The sequence below is a fragment of the Diutina rugosa genome (genome assembly GCF_008704595.1).
Source record: "Diutina rugosa strain CBS 613 chromosome Unknown scaffold29_size158811, whole genome shotgun sequence".
Taxonomy (NCBI): domain Eukaryota; kingdom Fungi; phylum Ascomycota; class Pichiomycetes; order Serinales; family Debaryomycetaceae; genus Diutina; species Diutina rugosa.
Genome location: NW_022995187.1, coordinates 144,720 through 158,929, shown reverse-complemented (window position 1 = coordinate 158,929; position 14,210 = coordinate 144,720). Strand labels below are relative to the sequence as shown.

The 14,210-nt window shown below is 52.0% G+C and overlaps 5 protein-coding genes across 5 annotated transcripts; 2 read left to right on the top strand and 3 right to left on the bottom strand. All coding sequences in view use genetic code 12, as the record gives it.

The window, feature by feature from the left end:
* Positions 1-366: 366 nt before the first annotated feature.
* DIURU_004596 (uncharacterized protein) lies at positions 367-1,209 on the top strand (the record flags this gene model as incomplete). The annotated part of the gene is made up of 1 exon (XM_034157486.1): positions 367-1,209. The coding sequence occupies one exon, from the start codon at positions 367-369 to the stop codon at positions 1,207-1,209; it is 843 nt and encodes a 280-aa protein (XP_034010677.1).
* Positions 1,210-2,517: 1,308 nt separating this feature from the next.
* DIURU_004595 (Zn(2+) transporter) lies at positions 2,518-3,684 on the top strand (the record flags this gene model as incomplete). The annotated part of the gene is made up of 1 exon (XM_034157485.1): positions 2,518-3,684. One exon carries the CDS (start codon positions 2,518-2,520, stop codon positions 3,682-3,684), a length of 1,167 nt encoding a protein of 388 aa, XP_034010676.1.
* A 280-nt stretch (positions 3,685-3,964) lies between these two features.
* On the bottom strand, positions 3,965-4,960 carry DIURU_004594 (uncharacterized protein; the record flags this gene model as incomplete). The annotated part of the gene is made up of 1 exon (XM_034157484.1): positions 3,965-4,960. One exon carries the CDS (start codon positions 4,958-4,960, stop codon positions 3,965-3,967), a length of 996 nt encoding a protein of 331 aa, XP_034010675.1.
* A 2,357-nt stretch (positions 4,961-7,317) lies between these two features.
* On the bottom strand, positions 7,318-9,462 carry DIURU_004593 (uncharacterized protein; the record flags this gene model as incomplete). The annotated part of the gene is made up of 1 exon (XM_034157483.1): positions 7,318-9,462. One exon carries the CDS (start codon positions 9,460-9,462, stop codon positions 7,318-7,320), a length of 2,145 nt encoding a protein of 714 aa, XP_034010674.1.
* Positions 9,463-12,286: 2,824 nt separating this feature from the next.
* On the bottom strand, positions 12,287-13,489 carry OPI1 (transcriptional regulator; the record flags this gene model as incomplete). Its single annotated transcript, XM_034157482.1, has 1 exon — positions 12,287-13,489. The coding sequence occupies one exon, from the start codon at positions 13,487-13,489 to the stop codon at positions 12,287-12,289; it is 1,203 nt and encodes a 400-aa protein (XP_034010673.1).
* Between the last annotated feature and the right edge of the window lie 721 nt (positions 13,490-14,210).

Here is a 14,210-nt window from a genome sequence, read left to right as displayed (position 1 = left end):
CTTTCTTAGATAGGGTTACGTAATCATCACTATACACGACTATCGACTACCTTCTTCCCTCAGAATCAACAGAAAGATAAAGTGTATAAGGGATTCTGAGGGATTGGCATCCGCCACGGTTGCGGCCATGCTTGAAATTAATGGAATAACAGTCATCTCAGATGGAGTTAAAGCTCTCCCAATCTTCTCAGGCTTTCAAATGTAAGACACTGGACACTTGACGGGGGGAGCTTATTCCTGGCTTTTCTTTTTCCTTCAAACATGTCTCCTGCATATAGCACCCTTGCAGTACGCAATTTTTTAACGCCAACGATTTTTCTCCCCACTATCACATTCACCAGCTTTGTTGTCCTCTCGTTGCAGTAAATGATGGCTCATCAGGTACCCCATCAGGTTCCTGTGCACGTCGAAGACCGCAGGTTACCTAACGGAGCCAAAGTGGACTTCGGCCACGGCGCTCAGACGCGAAAGACAAAACCAAAGCCGGCGGTTCCGCCTGACAAGGCTAAAGGTGCCAAGCCAAAGGGAAATAGAAACCGGGCCAAAAGTCCTCTGCTCCCCAATGGCGACAAGCCTGACTACAGCTCATTTAATGCCAAACCCACAGCTAATGGTGATAAGCCAATCGCTAATGGCAATGGCAACAAACTGAAGAAGAAGCAGCAGCAGCAGCAGCAGCAGCAAAATACCCAATCGACGCCGATGGCTTTAGGTGATTCGTACGCAGGGTCGTCGTTTCACCTGAGTCCTGAAGCGGTGGCGTTGCCCAAGCCAACGTTCAAGACTAAGCTGCCTCCTCCATCCAACCTCCTGACGGCATACCCTGCGGGACTGGCTCCGGCGACGGCGTCGCCGATGTATCCTCAACGGACTCCCTATATGATGAACCAGCCTGTTCCCGGTCATCCTCAGCCTCAGCATGTACTTGGCCAGCCTCAACCCATGCTCGGCCAACCCCAACACATTCCTCAAGGGCAACTTATGCCTCATCCGCCTCACCCGATTCCGGCTAACGTTCATCCCGGTTTCACTTATCAAGTCAACCCTCAAGGGTTCATTGTTTATCCTCCCCAGCCTGGTGCTGGTCCTGTCCCCGGTTATGGCGGGCCCATCACCACTCACTTTCAGCAGCCCATTCCTCAGGTGCAACCAACGCAACAACAAGGGCAGCGCATCACTTTTGCCGACCTCATGGGTTCTCAAAAGTGATCTTATACCACATTAGACTCGGGGGTTTTCTCCCGTAACGTCAGCACTGATCCCCATTCACTCTTCGTGGATACTTCCTTACGTTACGGTGTTGTTCCCCCCTCCTCAGCATTGTCGTTTGGTTTTTTGTTTGTACTATATTTTGGTTTTGTCTGAGATTGGTTTATTTTACGATGTTACGAAACTTTTAACGATATAACGAACTTGCCGGCAATAAACAGGAGTTTAAATGTCTCACGTATATTTCGACGATTGTGTGAAGTAAGCAAATTGTATTGGGCAAAAGATATGCTCAATGATAACCGTGACCAATAAGCCCGCAAAAACTTCCCCTAAACGGACTTATCTAAAGCCTGGGCCATTGGCATCAACTGAATTATAGCGCAGGCAAAGTCTTGGTATCACTGGTACACATAATTGTTACCGTGTCAGCGATAACGGCTAAGGCATGTCTACGGGCTTGTCTACCGTAACGGCGAATGGGTGTCCTTCGCCGGTGTGAAGTTACGTCATTCGTAGAATTTTGTCGCCGGTTGAGGGGTACGGGTGATTAGACACATGTAGTGATTTTGGGGTCCCCGTTTGCCCCCATCCAGCGTAATTGCGAGCAACAGACAGTGTGGCTTCACTTTTTCAGGCTGCTGTCGCATAAATATTAGGCCCATTTCGCAGGTCTGTGCCCATCATCACCGTTACACTTTATGATTACGCCGTAGGGGTAAATTGCGCCTAAGGTAAATGTAAGCGAAAGGAGACTAGGAAGATATCGCCCACACGACTGTCGGCAGATACGTCCTTAGTGATGAGTCACGAAAAGGAGGCAATGACGGTAATGGCGACGCTACGACACTGTTCGGAATATTTTAGTGACTGCAGTGGCTGTCCGGTCTCGGCGAATCAACTGTACCGGCGACGAGGGGTTCCACGCATGCTGCATACAGTGCCGGTACCGGGATTTGTCTTACCTTCAACAACGTGGCGTTGTCTGGTTGCAGTCAAGCGATGCCACAGAACGAACACCGTATGCCGCACCTCGGTATCGGTCGATTTGTTAAGACACTAACGGAGGGGGATAGCCTCGATACGTCCTACAATCTATAGAAGCCTAACCAGCCACACCTTGAGCCGCAGTGCGTTGCGTTCCTTCTAGCTTGCCCCAACACAGTGCGGCATATATTAGGAGCGGCTTGGAGTGAGTGAAAAAGTAATCATCGTCCTGCACATAGGTGTTGACGCTTGTGAGTTATTTAGGGTATTTTTCTGGCTCAACTACAATAAGTGTGCAAAATCTCGGTAGGGGACGCCATCATGTCGAAGGAAACAAGAATCAAGGCGTTGTTGACGATCGACACGGTGTTCTTCTTGGTGGAAGCCATCACCGGGTACACCGTCCACTCGTTGGCGCTCGTGGCGGACTCGTTCCACATGCTTAACGATATTGTGTCGTTAGTGATTGCCCTCTGGGCGGTCAAGGTCAAGAATACCAAGAAGGCCGATGACCGTTATACTTATGGCTGGCAGAGAGCCGAAATCTTGGGGGCTCTTATTAACGCGGTGTTCTTGCTCGCCCTTTGTTTTTCGATCTTGATGGAGGCGATCGCCAGACTCGTGCTGCCTCCCGAAGTCACCAACCCCAAGCTCATCCTTGTTGTCGGGTGCTGGGGACTTGCACTGAATATGGTGGGACTCGTGTTGTTCCACGAGCACGGGGGCCATTCTCACTCGCACGCCTCGCTGGCAGAGGAAAACGTCTATGGCCACCTGAACCTGCTGAGCCTGAACGTAGCCGACTACTTGCCCAACACTGTGGTTGAACGGTACCAGCCCGACGAAGAGCTGCCCTTGATTTCCAGCCACAGCCACTCGCACGTTGGCGGTGGGTCTACCCCAGAGAAGCGCAAGTCGCTTAATATGGAGGGCGTGTTCTTGCACGTGTTGGGGGATGCTCTCGGTAACATTGGTGTCATCATCACCGCTTTGGTCATCTGGAAGACTAACTACTCGTGGAAATTCTACGCCGATCCTGTGACATCTCTCGTTATCACCGCAATCATTTTCCTGACAGCATTGCCGTTGTGCCGCAAGGCGCTGAAGATCTTACTTCAAGCGACCCCGGCTAACATGAATCTCAATGAGATTAAAGACCAAATCAAGGCCATCCCCCAAGTGAAGCTGGTCCACTCGTTCCACGTGTGGAACTTGAACGAAGATCAAGTGATTGCCCTGATCCACGTTAGATTGAACGACAACTGTGGTACCGGCAACAGCAACATCATTGACAAGAATAGCTTCTTGCAAGTGGTGGCCCAAATTCGAGAGATTTTACATCGTTACAACATCCACCAAGTGACGGTGCAACCCGAATTCAGCGACCTGCTGTCGCCTCTGCCCGAGGCTGCTGATGTGTACGGGCCGTCCCACAAGGGGGTGTGCTCCATTGACGATATTGCTAACTGTGATGTACACTGTAAGTAATTAGGAAACGCGAATAGAGTGATAATATCGGACAGGTAATTTAACCGTTTAAGATCAACTATACCAAGCCATCGGCGACAATAGTGTTCATCCCTTGGAAAGACAATAGAGTTATATGCACGTCCAAGATGGATTAAGGATTAGTGTAATGCATTCCGGCATCCCCGGCATGCACAATGTTGGTGATTGGCGGTAGTGTCGGATATAACGTGTAATGCATATACATATGAAAAGTATGATTTCCAGTCGTCAACGCCAGCGCGACGAGTACAGATGGTAGTTAGGTGATGACACAGTCAGTTCTCTTCTTCTTGCGGGTCGCCTTCAGGTCAACTTGGTGAATGTCAAAGCAGTTGATCATATCGAAGGTGTCGTCGACATGCGATCCCTGTAGTTCGGTGGGCTCGCACACCAGAGCCTTCATTTGCTTTACCGACACTGATTTCTGAGTGGTCGACTTCAGAGTGAAGGTTTTATTGGTATAGCTACGTGTTAACGAAGCGTAAAGCGGGAGGGGTGCCGTTGGAGGCTGGAACGACGCGAGCCTTTGAAGCGAACCATGGGAAGCGGAACGGCGGATCCGTGATTTGGGAGACGATTTCGTGGGAGTCAACGCTTGAGAAGCAGACTTCTGGCTAGAAGGAGCTTTCGACGGGGAGGTAGGCTTGGATGCGCTTTTGGAAGACGACTTCACCGAGCGTGGGCTCAACAGAGATCTTGAGGCCTTTTTGGAAGGCGGAGGCGGGGTGGCGGGCTCGGAGGCCTGGGTGCTGATGGTGCCATTGTCACTGAAGATCAGCACCGCCAGAGCACTGCTCGGCAGTTCCAGGATCAACGAGCTGTTGCGGTATTCGCGGAAGGGGCACTGTTCCGGTTCAGGCAGAAGCACTTCATCGTGACTGAGGCGAAGCAAAAGCTCGAGGAATTGGCTAAGGAATGCCACCACATGATGCAGGAAATCAAAGCGAGTGCAGCCGTCGAAGCTTTCGCTGAGTGTCGATGCTATCAGATCACCCCACACGGCGTATTTGGCAGCGTCAAATTCGTACACCCGAGCGTTAACGCAAGCGACCCGTTGAAGTTTGCCGACGGGCAAGGGCTTGTTCATTGAAATGGCGTCAATCACCAGCAGGAGTGCCAGCATCATCTCCGTGAGCTGGAAGTCCTGCTCCACACCCAGCCTGTTGGTGATGGTAGTTCTCTTGCATATGGCGTTGCCGACGCGACTCACGAGGGCGTCAGAATCGGCGTTGAGCTCAGCCCAGGCCTGGGCCATTACGGGGGTAAACAGAGGCGAGATATCCATTGCTGACTCTGACTAACGGCGATGGGGCTCTTTTAAGGTCCTATGTTACTGGTCTCGCATGACTTTTGTTGACGGGCTCAGAACAGACGCACCGCCTAACGTGTAGGTTCCTAATATGCTGAAAATGGGCTACCTCCTACGTCGAAAGGTACAGCAAGCGTCTTGTGATGCATAGTCGCGGTCGACCAAAATCTGGATACGATCACCACTGCCCCATAACAATTGACTATCGCTGATGCCTCCTTTCTATAGGCGTTTTTAGGCTTTGCTTATCCGAGGAAATTATCCGGAGATGACCGCCTCGCACTCATGGAACGAGGGCGGGGTATCATTGCCAAGGCTTTGTAAACATTCCCGGCTAACACTCGGCATGTTAGCCGAGACGGTAGCGAGTCCATGATGGTGGCTGGGTTTTTGAAACCATCGAATAGGTTACGTTTCTTGGCTCATTGTCTTTTCCTTGCACTATTGTTGTAATTACGTGTCGCAGGAGTAGACCGATTGATAATACCTCTTATACTTTCCCTGCGGTAGACGGAGCCGCCAAGATTTGGCTGCGGAATCTACGTAATGTTGAGGAATTATCCTTGAACGCCACACTGTGTAAGCTATTAAAGACATATCTCAATATCTCAGTTTCAAAGCCCTAGGTCGCCACACCGCCTCGACGTTTTTGATAGTCGATCTGCTTAGATCCAAAGGGATAAAGAATGCACGACATTTCTTTTGTTGAAAATTGATTTGGCAGACGCGTCCTATTGATGAAGCTTCACATGTCTACAGGAGACCTCGGTGATGTCTACGAACGTTACTCGATGGCTTAGTGAGCATAATTAGGGGCTTGTGTTCGGTCAGCAATCAGGTGTGAAAGTTTTTTCACCGCGACGCATTTTGCCCCGGTCACAAAGTGGGAGTATCCGCGTTCAGAGTCATGTACGCGGGCAGGAGACGCCTTAGATTGTAGACGCCACCCCTAAGCAGATTTTGGGAATGGATAGTAAGGTACAGGATGCTTTGCACCTCCTCGAAACTGCGCTGTGCTCAGCTGATGCCGCCGAGTATTGCTCGATCACTTGGTGCGGGGCTAGACCTAGGAAAACCTTTGCCGGTGAGAAATGTAGCCCAAAACCTTAAACACGACGCGGTAAACAAAAGGAGGAGACGTTAAGAAAAAGCAATCTACACCCTCCGAAAACCAATGGAGTCCATCTTGATGCCTCAACAATGGCTAATACTATTAATAGTATGGGGCCGTATCCTTATTTCACGCTGGGAACGTATTGATCTGTGCAGAACTTCTTTCAAGGAGCGCAAAATTAGCTTTAAGGGTACATGACACCATTGTAGATGTACGGAATTTGCCTTGAAGAGGTTAACCCGGAAGAACTCACCATGCAAGTGCTGATTTTTCCTGGCCATCTCTTATTCGAAGCGATAGAAGTTCTAGATTAAATATTAAATCCCTGATGAAGGCGACACGCGTTTGAATTCGAGGGATCCCGTAATACTTCCAACCGCCCAATGACTTAGTGCGAAATTTAGTGTTCAACATTGTATTAAAAATCCGGGTGACGAAGAGGCGTTGTCGGTACCACCTGACACTATTGCCTCGAACTACGAGACTCCCTACGCATCATTAATGTAAATGCGCTTTTATCTATCGCCGGTTCGCCGGTTCGCCGGTATACTCAAGGTTTATGCGATATATATTCGTTGATAAGCCTCCGCTTTGTTTCGGCAGCTATGGAGCTTCATGCCAGTTAGCTGTAATTAAACTTGATCGCTTCAGCAATCAGCAGATTACCAATCGTTGTTTGCTGCTGGAATCGTACTACATTGTTTCTTTTCTAGTGATAATGGCATCATAAGTCAAGCACAACTCAACGTTGTGCTTGGAATCATCCAAGATATTCTCTCCATTGTTCATTGTGGCTTTTACAAAAATCTGTTAACTTCTCTGGGTATGATTAATTACTCGTATTATTTTGTTACTCCACATTTTCAAGTACCCCACTCTATTGTTCTCGTATTTTTGGGTGCGAGTAGTCGGCTACAAAAGGTATTGAAAATCGAGCCGTCCATTTTACACGCTCCCACCAAGAGACGCTAAAGGGGGGAAAGTCAAGTAACCACTATACAGATCAACTTATTAAAGTATAAACCAGCGGGGATAAGACACATCCTCGTAAGACAGCTCGATGTATGCAAAAGACCGTGTTAACCACGCTTCGACACAATCATATTAAGAGGTAAAGTAAAAACCATAAAATCAAAAACGAAGCCTCTCGCCGGCGAGATGGGGTATAAGCATCAATCATACAACTGCCTTAGTTAACACTGGGGACACCACGGGCCCAGATCAGGTAGGGCACCGAGTGAACCTGGTACTTGTTGGCCTTCTTGGGACCCCGAGAACGACGGGAGAAGAACAGGAAGCCCAGCGTCGTCAGTTCCGCCAGGTAGTTCAGTTGGAGGTCGGTAGTCAGGTAGTTGCGGTGATTGCCAAACGTCGGCAGTTGAGGCAGTTGCGGCAGCGCCATCAGCGAGTAACCCAACAGAGGGGGAGGCTGAATCAGCAGAGTCAGAACCGAACCATTGCGTCCATGGCGACGAGCACCAGGCATCAGCGGCTTGCGGGCCATCGAGGGGGTCGCTTGCAGAGCCATGGGACGTTCAATGGGGATGGGGGCGCTCACTTGGCGAGGCGAAGGAGGGTTGCTCTTGGAGCCACCACCGAAGATCAGCTTGATCTTGGCCCGGAACCCCTTCTTCAGAGGCGAGGCAGGCGGCGCCACCAGCATTTTCAGCGTCATCGAAGGCGCACCCATCTTGGGCGTCGACGGCATATGAGCTACCAGAGTACGGCGAGTCACCCCTTGGGACAAGTCAGTCACCAGCAGCATCGGCGCCGCTTGGGGTTCTTCTTCGTAGACGTTAGGCATGCGCCCGTAGTGCAGACGAGGTTGTTGACGCACCAGCACTTCCAGTTGCGCCGCCAGGGCGTTGTTGTATAAGCCCAGATGACGACGACGGGGCGGCGCTTGCGCCACCGGAGCCACAAGAGGGGGCATTTGTTGTTGACGTTGAGCCTTCACCGGGGGCTTAGCAAACTGTTCGGGAGCTTGGTAGCCCATACCTTCCATTTCCTGCTTGAGAACAAACAGGGATCTCATGAAGCCAGCCGACACTCTGCCGGTCGAGTTGGTGTTGGTCAGGTAATCCAGAAGCAACGACGTCGTCAGTCTGCCGAAGCGACCGTGGGGCATAGCACCCGCGGTCGAGTGGGGAGCAGCAGCCAAGCGGCCCAGTTGCGACGCCAACGGTCTCATGTAAGAGATCGACAGTGTGGCCAGCGGCGAGCGCACGTGGACGTTGTGCTTCAAGTCAGGCAGAGGCAGCGAGCCCAAGTGGTCGCTCAGCGAGGCCAGAGACCGGCGCAACGAGAGAGTCAGGGCGCCACTCAGAACTTCTTCGATCAGCGACTTGTGAGAGCCATAGTCCTCGTCGGAGTACTTGGAGGTCACGTCGTCGACGTCGATACGTTCGCGGATGGGCGCCAAGTCGTCGGCGGTAGGACGACGCAGGTGGCCTTGCTTGCGCGGGTCAAACGAGCGGTGGTAAGGGTTGTAGCTTTGGCTGAGGTCGTGCATCGACGCCAGCGCCCCAAGCTTCAGTTCGTACCTAGTGGGCAGCAATTCCGGCGACGGGAGCTGTTCGTTGACCTGAGGGGTGGCGAGCGAGAGCAGCGACACCAGGGCCAGCTTGCGCACGCGAGGGTCGAACAGGCGGTGGTGGCCTTGCGACGACGACCGCAGCGAGTTGCGCAGCGACGTGTGCAGCGATACCGAGGGAGCTCTCAGCAACGCCTTGAACAGGGGCGACGGGGGGATCTTGACGCTCAAGTTGGCGTTGGGGGCCTCGTTGACCGAGCGACGGAAGCCGCGGTACTTGTCGTTCTGCTTCAAGTTGAAGGTGATCAGTTGTTGCGACATCGACGTCGACATCGACGTTGACATCGACGGCGCCACCAGCGGCGCCACCAGCGGCGCCTCGGCGCTGTAGGTCAGCAGGGCGTCGCCCAAGGAGTCGACAGCTTCCATGACGTCGTTGGCGACGGTGCAGTAGAACTTCACCCACGCGGTCTCCAACTGCTTGTCGAAGTTGTGGCCGCCGACCCAGTGCTTGAACAGCGTCACCAACACCGAACCCAACGGCTCGACGTAAGCGCCCATGTTGCGGGCGAACTGGGGATGCTTGCGCACGTAGCTGATGATGTAGGCGTCGACCAGCTCGATCTGGCTGACACAGTGGCCAAAGAACACCGAGAACTGGCGGGCCTCGGTGGCGGGGGGCGCGATCGCCGGGTGGGCAAGTTCCATGTGGTGGAACACGTCGTCAAAGAGCAGCGGGTTGGCGCTCAACTGGCTCCACAGGGCGCGGAGAGCCCGGATATCTCCTCTGGTGAGGTCCATAGTCAAAGTTGCGGGTAAAGCATCTGGCAGAGGGCGCCGATTGCTTATATATTACTGGTGCTAGTTGGGGTAACCTTTCTTAGCCGTTTGGGGCAATTGGGATGAATTTGTCGCACAAAGCAGAAATAACTAGTGCGCGCGTGGGCTCGTAATCATACCCGATTAAGCAATGAAGACATTTAGGGGGGCGCGGGTATCCTTTCAGCTGCCGTCGCTTCGGGACGTTGGATTCCTACCATGTGAATATCATGTGTTATTCCTTTGGTGTAACGCGTATCGTGTCGCTTTCTTGTCGCTCGCTATCTCTTTTACCCCTATACAAGGAGGCTTTTTCACTCTAAAAGAGACTCTCAGTATGCCAAATGCGGGAATCTGCAGAAAGGCTCTAGCGATACTACTGCGACCGTGACACGTTATAGCGGGTATGGATCCCGCCTGAGAATTTGGTGGTGGTGGCATTCTTTGACGATAGACTCCCTATCGAAAGCTTAAGGAATAGGGGCGTAGAAATGGTTTTAGCTATTGTGCGAGATACTCAGCTCAGCACACTTCCTATTCAGGTTCACGCGGTGGCACCCCCTTGTGCTGAAGCTACTACTGTGTGGGGCAAAGCAATACTCCCCCACCAGTTTCCCTATACTGACATGTCTCGTAGGTAGTGGCAGGGTCAGGGGAGGCTCGCGTAATCGATGCACATCGTTTGCCCAAAGCGGCAACTTCGACGGCGTATGCAGAACGCGCGTGATGGCAGTTAATGACTCGATGGCACCTAATCTGAAGATAAAGGCAAGGAGAATGGTTAGATTCAGGGCAAATAAGGTCTAGAAAGTTGGTATATTTGATTCAGTATGATCCTGGTATCACGATCATATTGTGATTTTAGCAATTCTTGTCAACGGCCGAAACCTTGGCGATGGCTCATCACGTTAGTGCGATCGTCGTATATTTAGAACCGGGCAACCTTAACCGTCAGATTGCGTACCCTCCCTCAGGAACCTAACCATGACTATTACGGGGAATCAAGCCCGATTGGGGATTGACCTCAGATACCCTTTTCTGGCTACACCACTGAGTAATAAGGTTCGATAGTCTCATCAAAGATGCCTTTATCGGTCCTTTGCCATTGAGGTAACGGTGTAAAACTGCCATCGTAAAGAAGAGTGAAAGTTGCGTGAAATGCAAATTTTAAGACAAGCACAAAGCTAAAATACCAACTGCATGTTTAACCAGGCGGACGATCTCAGTTAAATTGTTTAATTGACCAGCAAACGTGGGCTTTGTAGGCTCGTCACTTGGTTACCTCCAATTTATCCACGAGAGCATCCGTTTCGATAGTACCCTCATGCAGCTGTCTGCCTCATATCGAAAATTACAACCCTACTTCGGTAATTGTTCGTTGCTTCTCTGATGCGGTGAAATGGTACAAAGAAGCACGAACCGATAGGACCCTTAGACGAAATGAGCAGCAGCATCTGGCAAACCGTTGTTTGTTTGAAAACGGCGCGTGTGCCAATTACCACCGCGTTTCGACCACAGTTTTTTTGGAAAATTTGATTTTTTTCTCAAAATCTTCAAATACAACGATTCATGGAGATAGTGGGTTCTTGAACAGGACTGACTTCACTGGTAGATAAGCAGGCTAATAGTGACCTCCATCATATTTGTGTAAGAGAAAGTTCTTTTATCACGACTACAATAGGTTGTCTGACACTGATGTCTGACTTTATCGAAAACCCAACATTAATCACTACACCCGTGCACCGTCAGCCCTACAATACGATCGAAGGTCATTTAGGGTTCGTGGTAGTGCGGCGCACATGCCGTGGATTATTCCCCACGCTGCACTGCTTGCTCTCCACACCGATATCTATTGATGACCCCGGAGTTCCACGTCCGCGGAGAGCATGACAAACAGCAATGCCTGATGGGTATTGTAGAAGCAAGCACACGCTTCCCCTCAACGGCTTCGGGAGCTCCTTGTCCTCTGACATCTCCGAACCTCACAGAATGGTGGGATCGGGGGGTGCTCAACACAAGTTGAGGCAGTCGGGCCGGAGTTCACAACCGGGGTTACCCCGCCATGCTGCTGTCACAGAATGCTGTTGATAGAGTTACATCGTAGTGATATTCCGATTTCTTGGACTTCAGACATCCCTTTTAAAAAAAAATCTAAAACTCTCATTCGTGGATTTTTGAATTCCGAAATAGGCCAGAGGAATCATGAAATTTTTCTCATTGATCAATGACTAGCAACGACACCATTCCTTCACTCACTGGAGTGGGTTTCGGAGGAATTTGATGCACGGCGGATGCCACAATCCGCAGTAAATTTCGCTGATTCCCTGTTTCGGAGATTTCAAACTCCGAAGCAAGCTTTTTGTCTACGGTGCTGAACGGCTTGAGCCTAAAAGAAATACATTTCCGTCTATAGAGGAGAGTGCGAGTACGGGCGATAACCTAAGAGTAACGCGTAGATTCGCTAATGCTGATGCCAATTATCATTGCTTTGTCGATGGATGGGCGAGCCGAGTGCCGTTAACGAGGGGCACAATACTAGGCGGAGAACATCCAGTGCACCCGGGGCTCGCAATCGAGAGCGTTCCGGTGAAGAAAACGTTTGCTCATACCCCACATGCGCCCCGTCCGGGGTGCATGTGAAGCGGGGCGCTGTCATCCCGAGTTCACTGAACACCGGTCCCGTCGTCAAGTATGGCATGATCGAGGCTTTCACCTGAAAGAAAAACCTCGCCGGCTTTTTGAGCCTAAAAATGTGTCGCCGCCTTGGCGCACTTTAGGAGCAGTAGATCAAACCAGTAAAGCCTGACTAAGACTCGGTCAAATCGTCAATCAGAATCCGCTTGCACGGACCCGTCGCCAGCGCTGACGCCAATGTCAGCTGCGAGTCGACGCGCGAGATGTCCAGCATCCCCCCAGGGGTCGTCAGCCCCGGCGTGGGGCCGTGCGGGGTATCCCCGCCATCGTCGCCGTCAGCCATCCAGTGCTCAGCCATTTCGAGTTGTTCGTTGAGCACGTTGGTGAGCTTGCTGATCATGTTAAGCAGCTCTTTAGCAAACACGAAAATGCGGTCTTGGCGTTGCGGCTGCTGCTGGGTCGCCACCAGCAGCGGCAAGCGTAAGATGATGTCACGGATCGTCAGCTTAAGCTGGTTGTCAACCACCATCGTCAGGTTGGCCTGGTGCAGCAGCACCGGCGAGAGGGGCTCCGTCAGAAGCGACAGCGGCTTGAAGTTCAGGATGAGGTGGATGATCTTCTTCACCGTGCACACAATCTCCAGCTCGGCGGCGGCCTCAGGACGGGCGGCTTCCTTCTCTTTCTCTTCTTTCTCTTTGTTTTCCTTCGCTTCTACCAGTTCCTTAGCGAGCTCTTCCTGGCGCTGTTCGCGCTCGTCCATAACTTCCTGAAGATAATGGACTTTGTCGTTGATGTTGTCATTGGCAAGCTTTAAAATGTGAAGACAGAACTGAAGACGCTTCTTAGTTTCCGCCAGCACCGTTTTGAGTTCACCTTGGCGACTCAGCGCCGTCAGATCTTCGGAGAGACGGCGCTTTTTGATGCCGTCGCCGTCGCGCTGGCGCAACTTGTGTTCAAACTCCGCCACCTGGGCTGCCTCTAGCCGCAGTTGATGGCGACTATTTAAGTTGACTTCGATCTTCAGCACCACTGGGAGCGCCGCCCGCTCCACCATCCGGGCGGCGTAGTTGAAGTGGGGGTAGTTGCGCTTACTCAGTTCGTAGTACTTGGCGGCGCCTTGCACCAATGGCGTCTTCAGAAGGCGCTCCACCTGGGACACGATGGGGTGCACCTGCTGAGCGGGCAACTGTTGCGGCGGCGGCGTTGTCACCGGGGTCACGGTGTGGAGATGGGTGAGCGCCTCTGCGGCGTCAACCATATCGTCGTGGAAGCCATCATCAGGATGGGAGGGCGCGAGCGGCAGTTCCACTGCGGATATTGCCGGCGCCGGCAGCGCTCGTTCGTCGTCGCTGAACGATAACTTGCGCTTGGTCATGGGGGTATTCAATCAGACGATGCCGTACCAAGCGGGTGTAACTCTGGATTACTCAGAAGGTAGGGCCAAGCTGCGGGCGTGATGGATTGGGTTGGGTTTTTATTGTCGTGCGCCTGTGTGTAGGACTGATGCTCACCGCATGTGATTGTCGCTGCCAGTGGCGGATTTAAGATCATGTGAGAAACTGGGGTGGGAGGAGAGAAACCCACGCTGATAATGGCCCGCCGGGAAGATAAATGCCGAGGCCGGCGGTGCCCTAGCCCAATAAACCACCCACGGGTGCCCTCCAGCACCACCCAACACCAACCTCGCTCGCCGCATATCGGTGCCTGCGACTACCATTGAAACAGTTACCCGCTCGCTAGATCACCCCCTCTCTGAGAGCTCCACTAAATTCGCTCGCATGCCTGCCCCAAGCCAAACCCACTTTGTATCTTGCAGCTCCCCACACTGTTGCATATTGACATTGGCCGGCCTGTGCAAGTACGGCACCACCAAAACGCCCAACAGAACGTGCCTCGCCGATTTGGCTCTAGCAGGGGCGACTCCCGACCGCCTTAGCCTCGACAGCGTCGAGCGGACATCATCACGACGCCAAAAACGCTCCAATGGTGACCACACGCTACTGATTTACTTTCTGAAAAGTGCCGTGGTCACCGCCACTGGCACAGGCAGTGCCACCCCCGAACGCCGGGCCCCAATCTTTTTCTCTGGCTTCGAT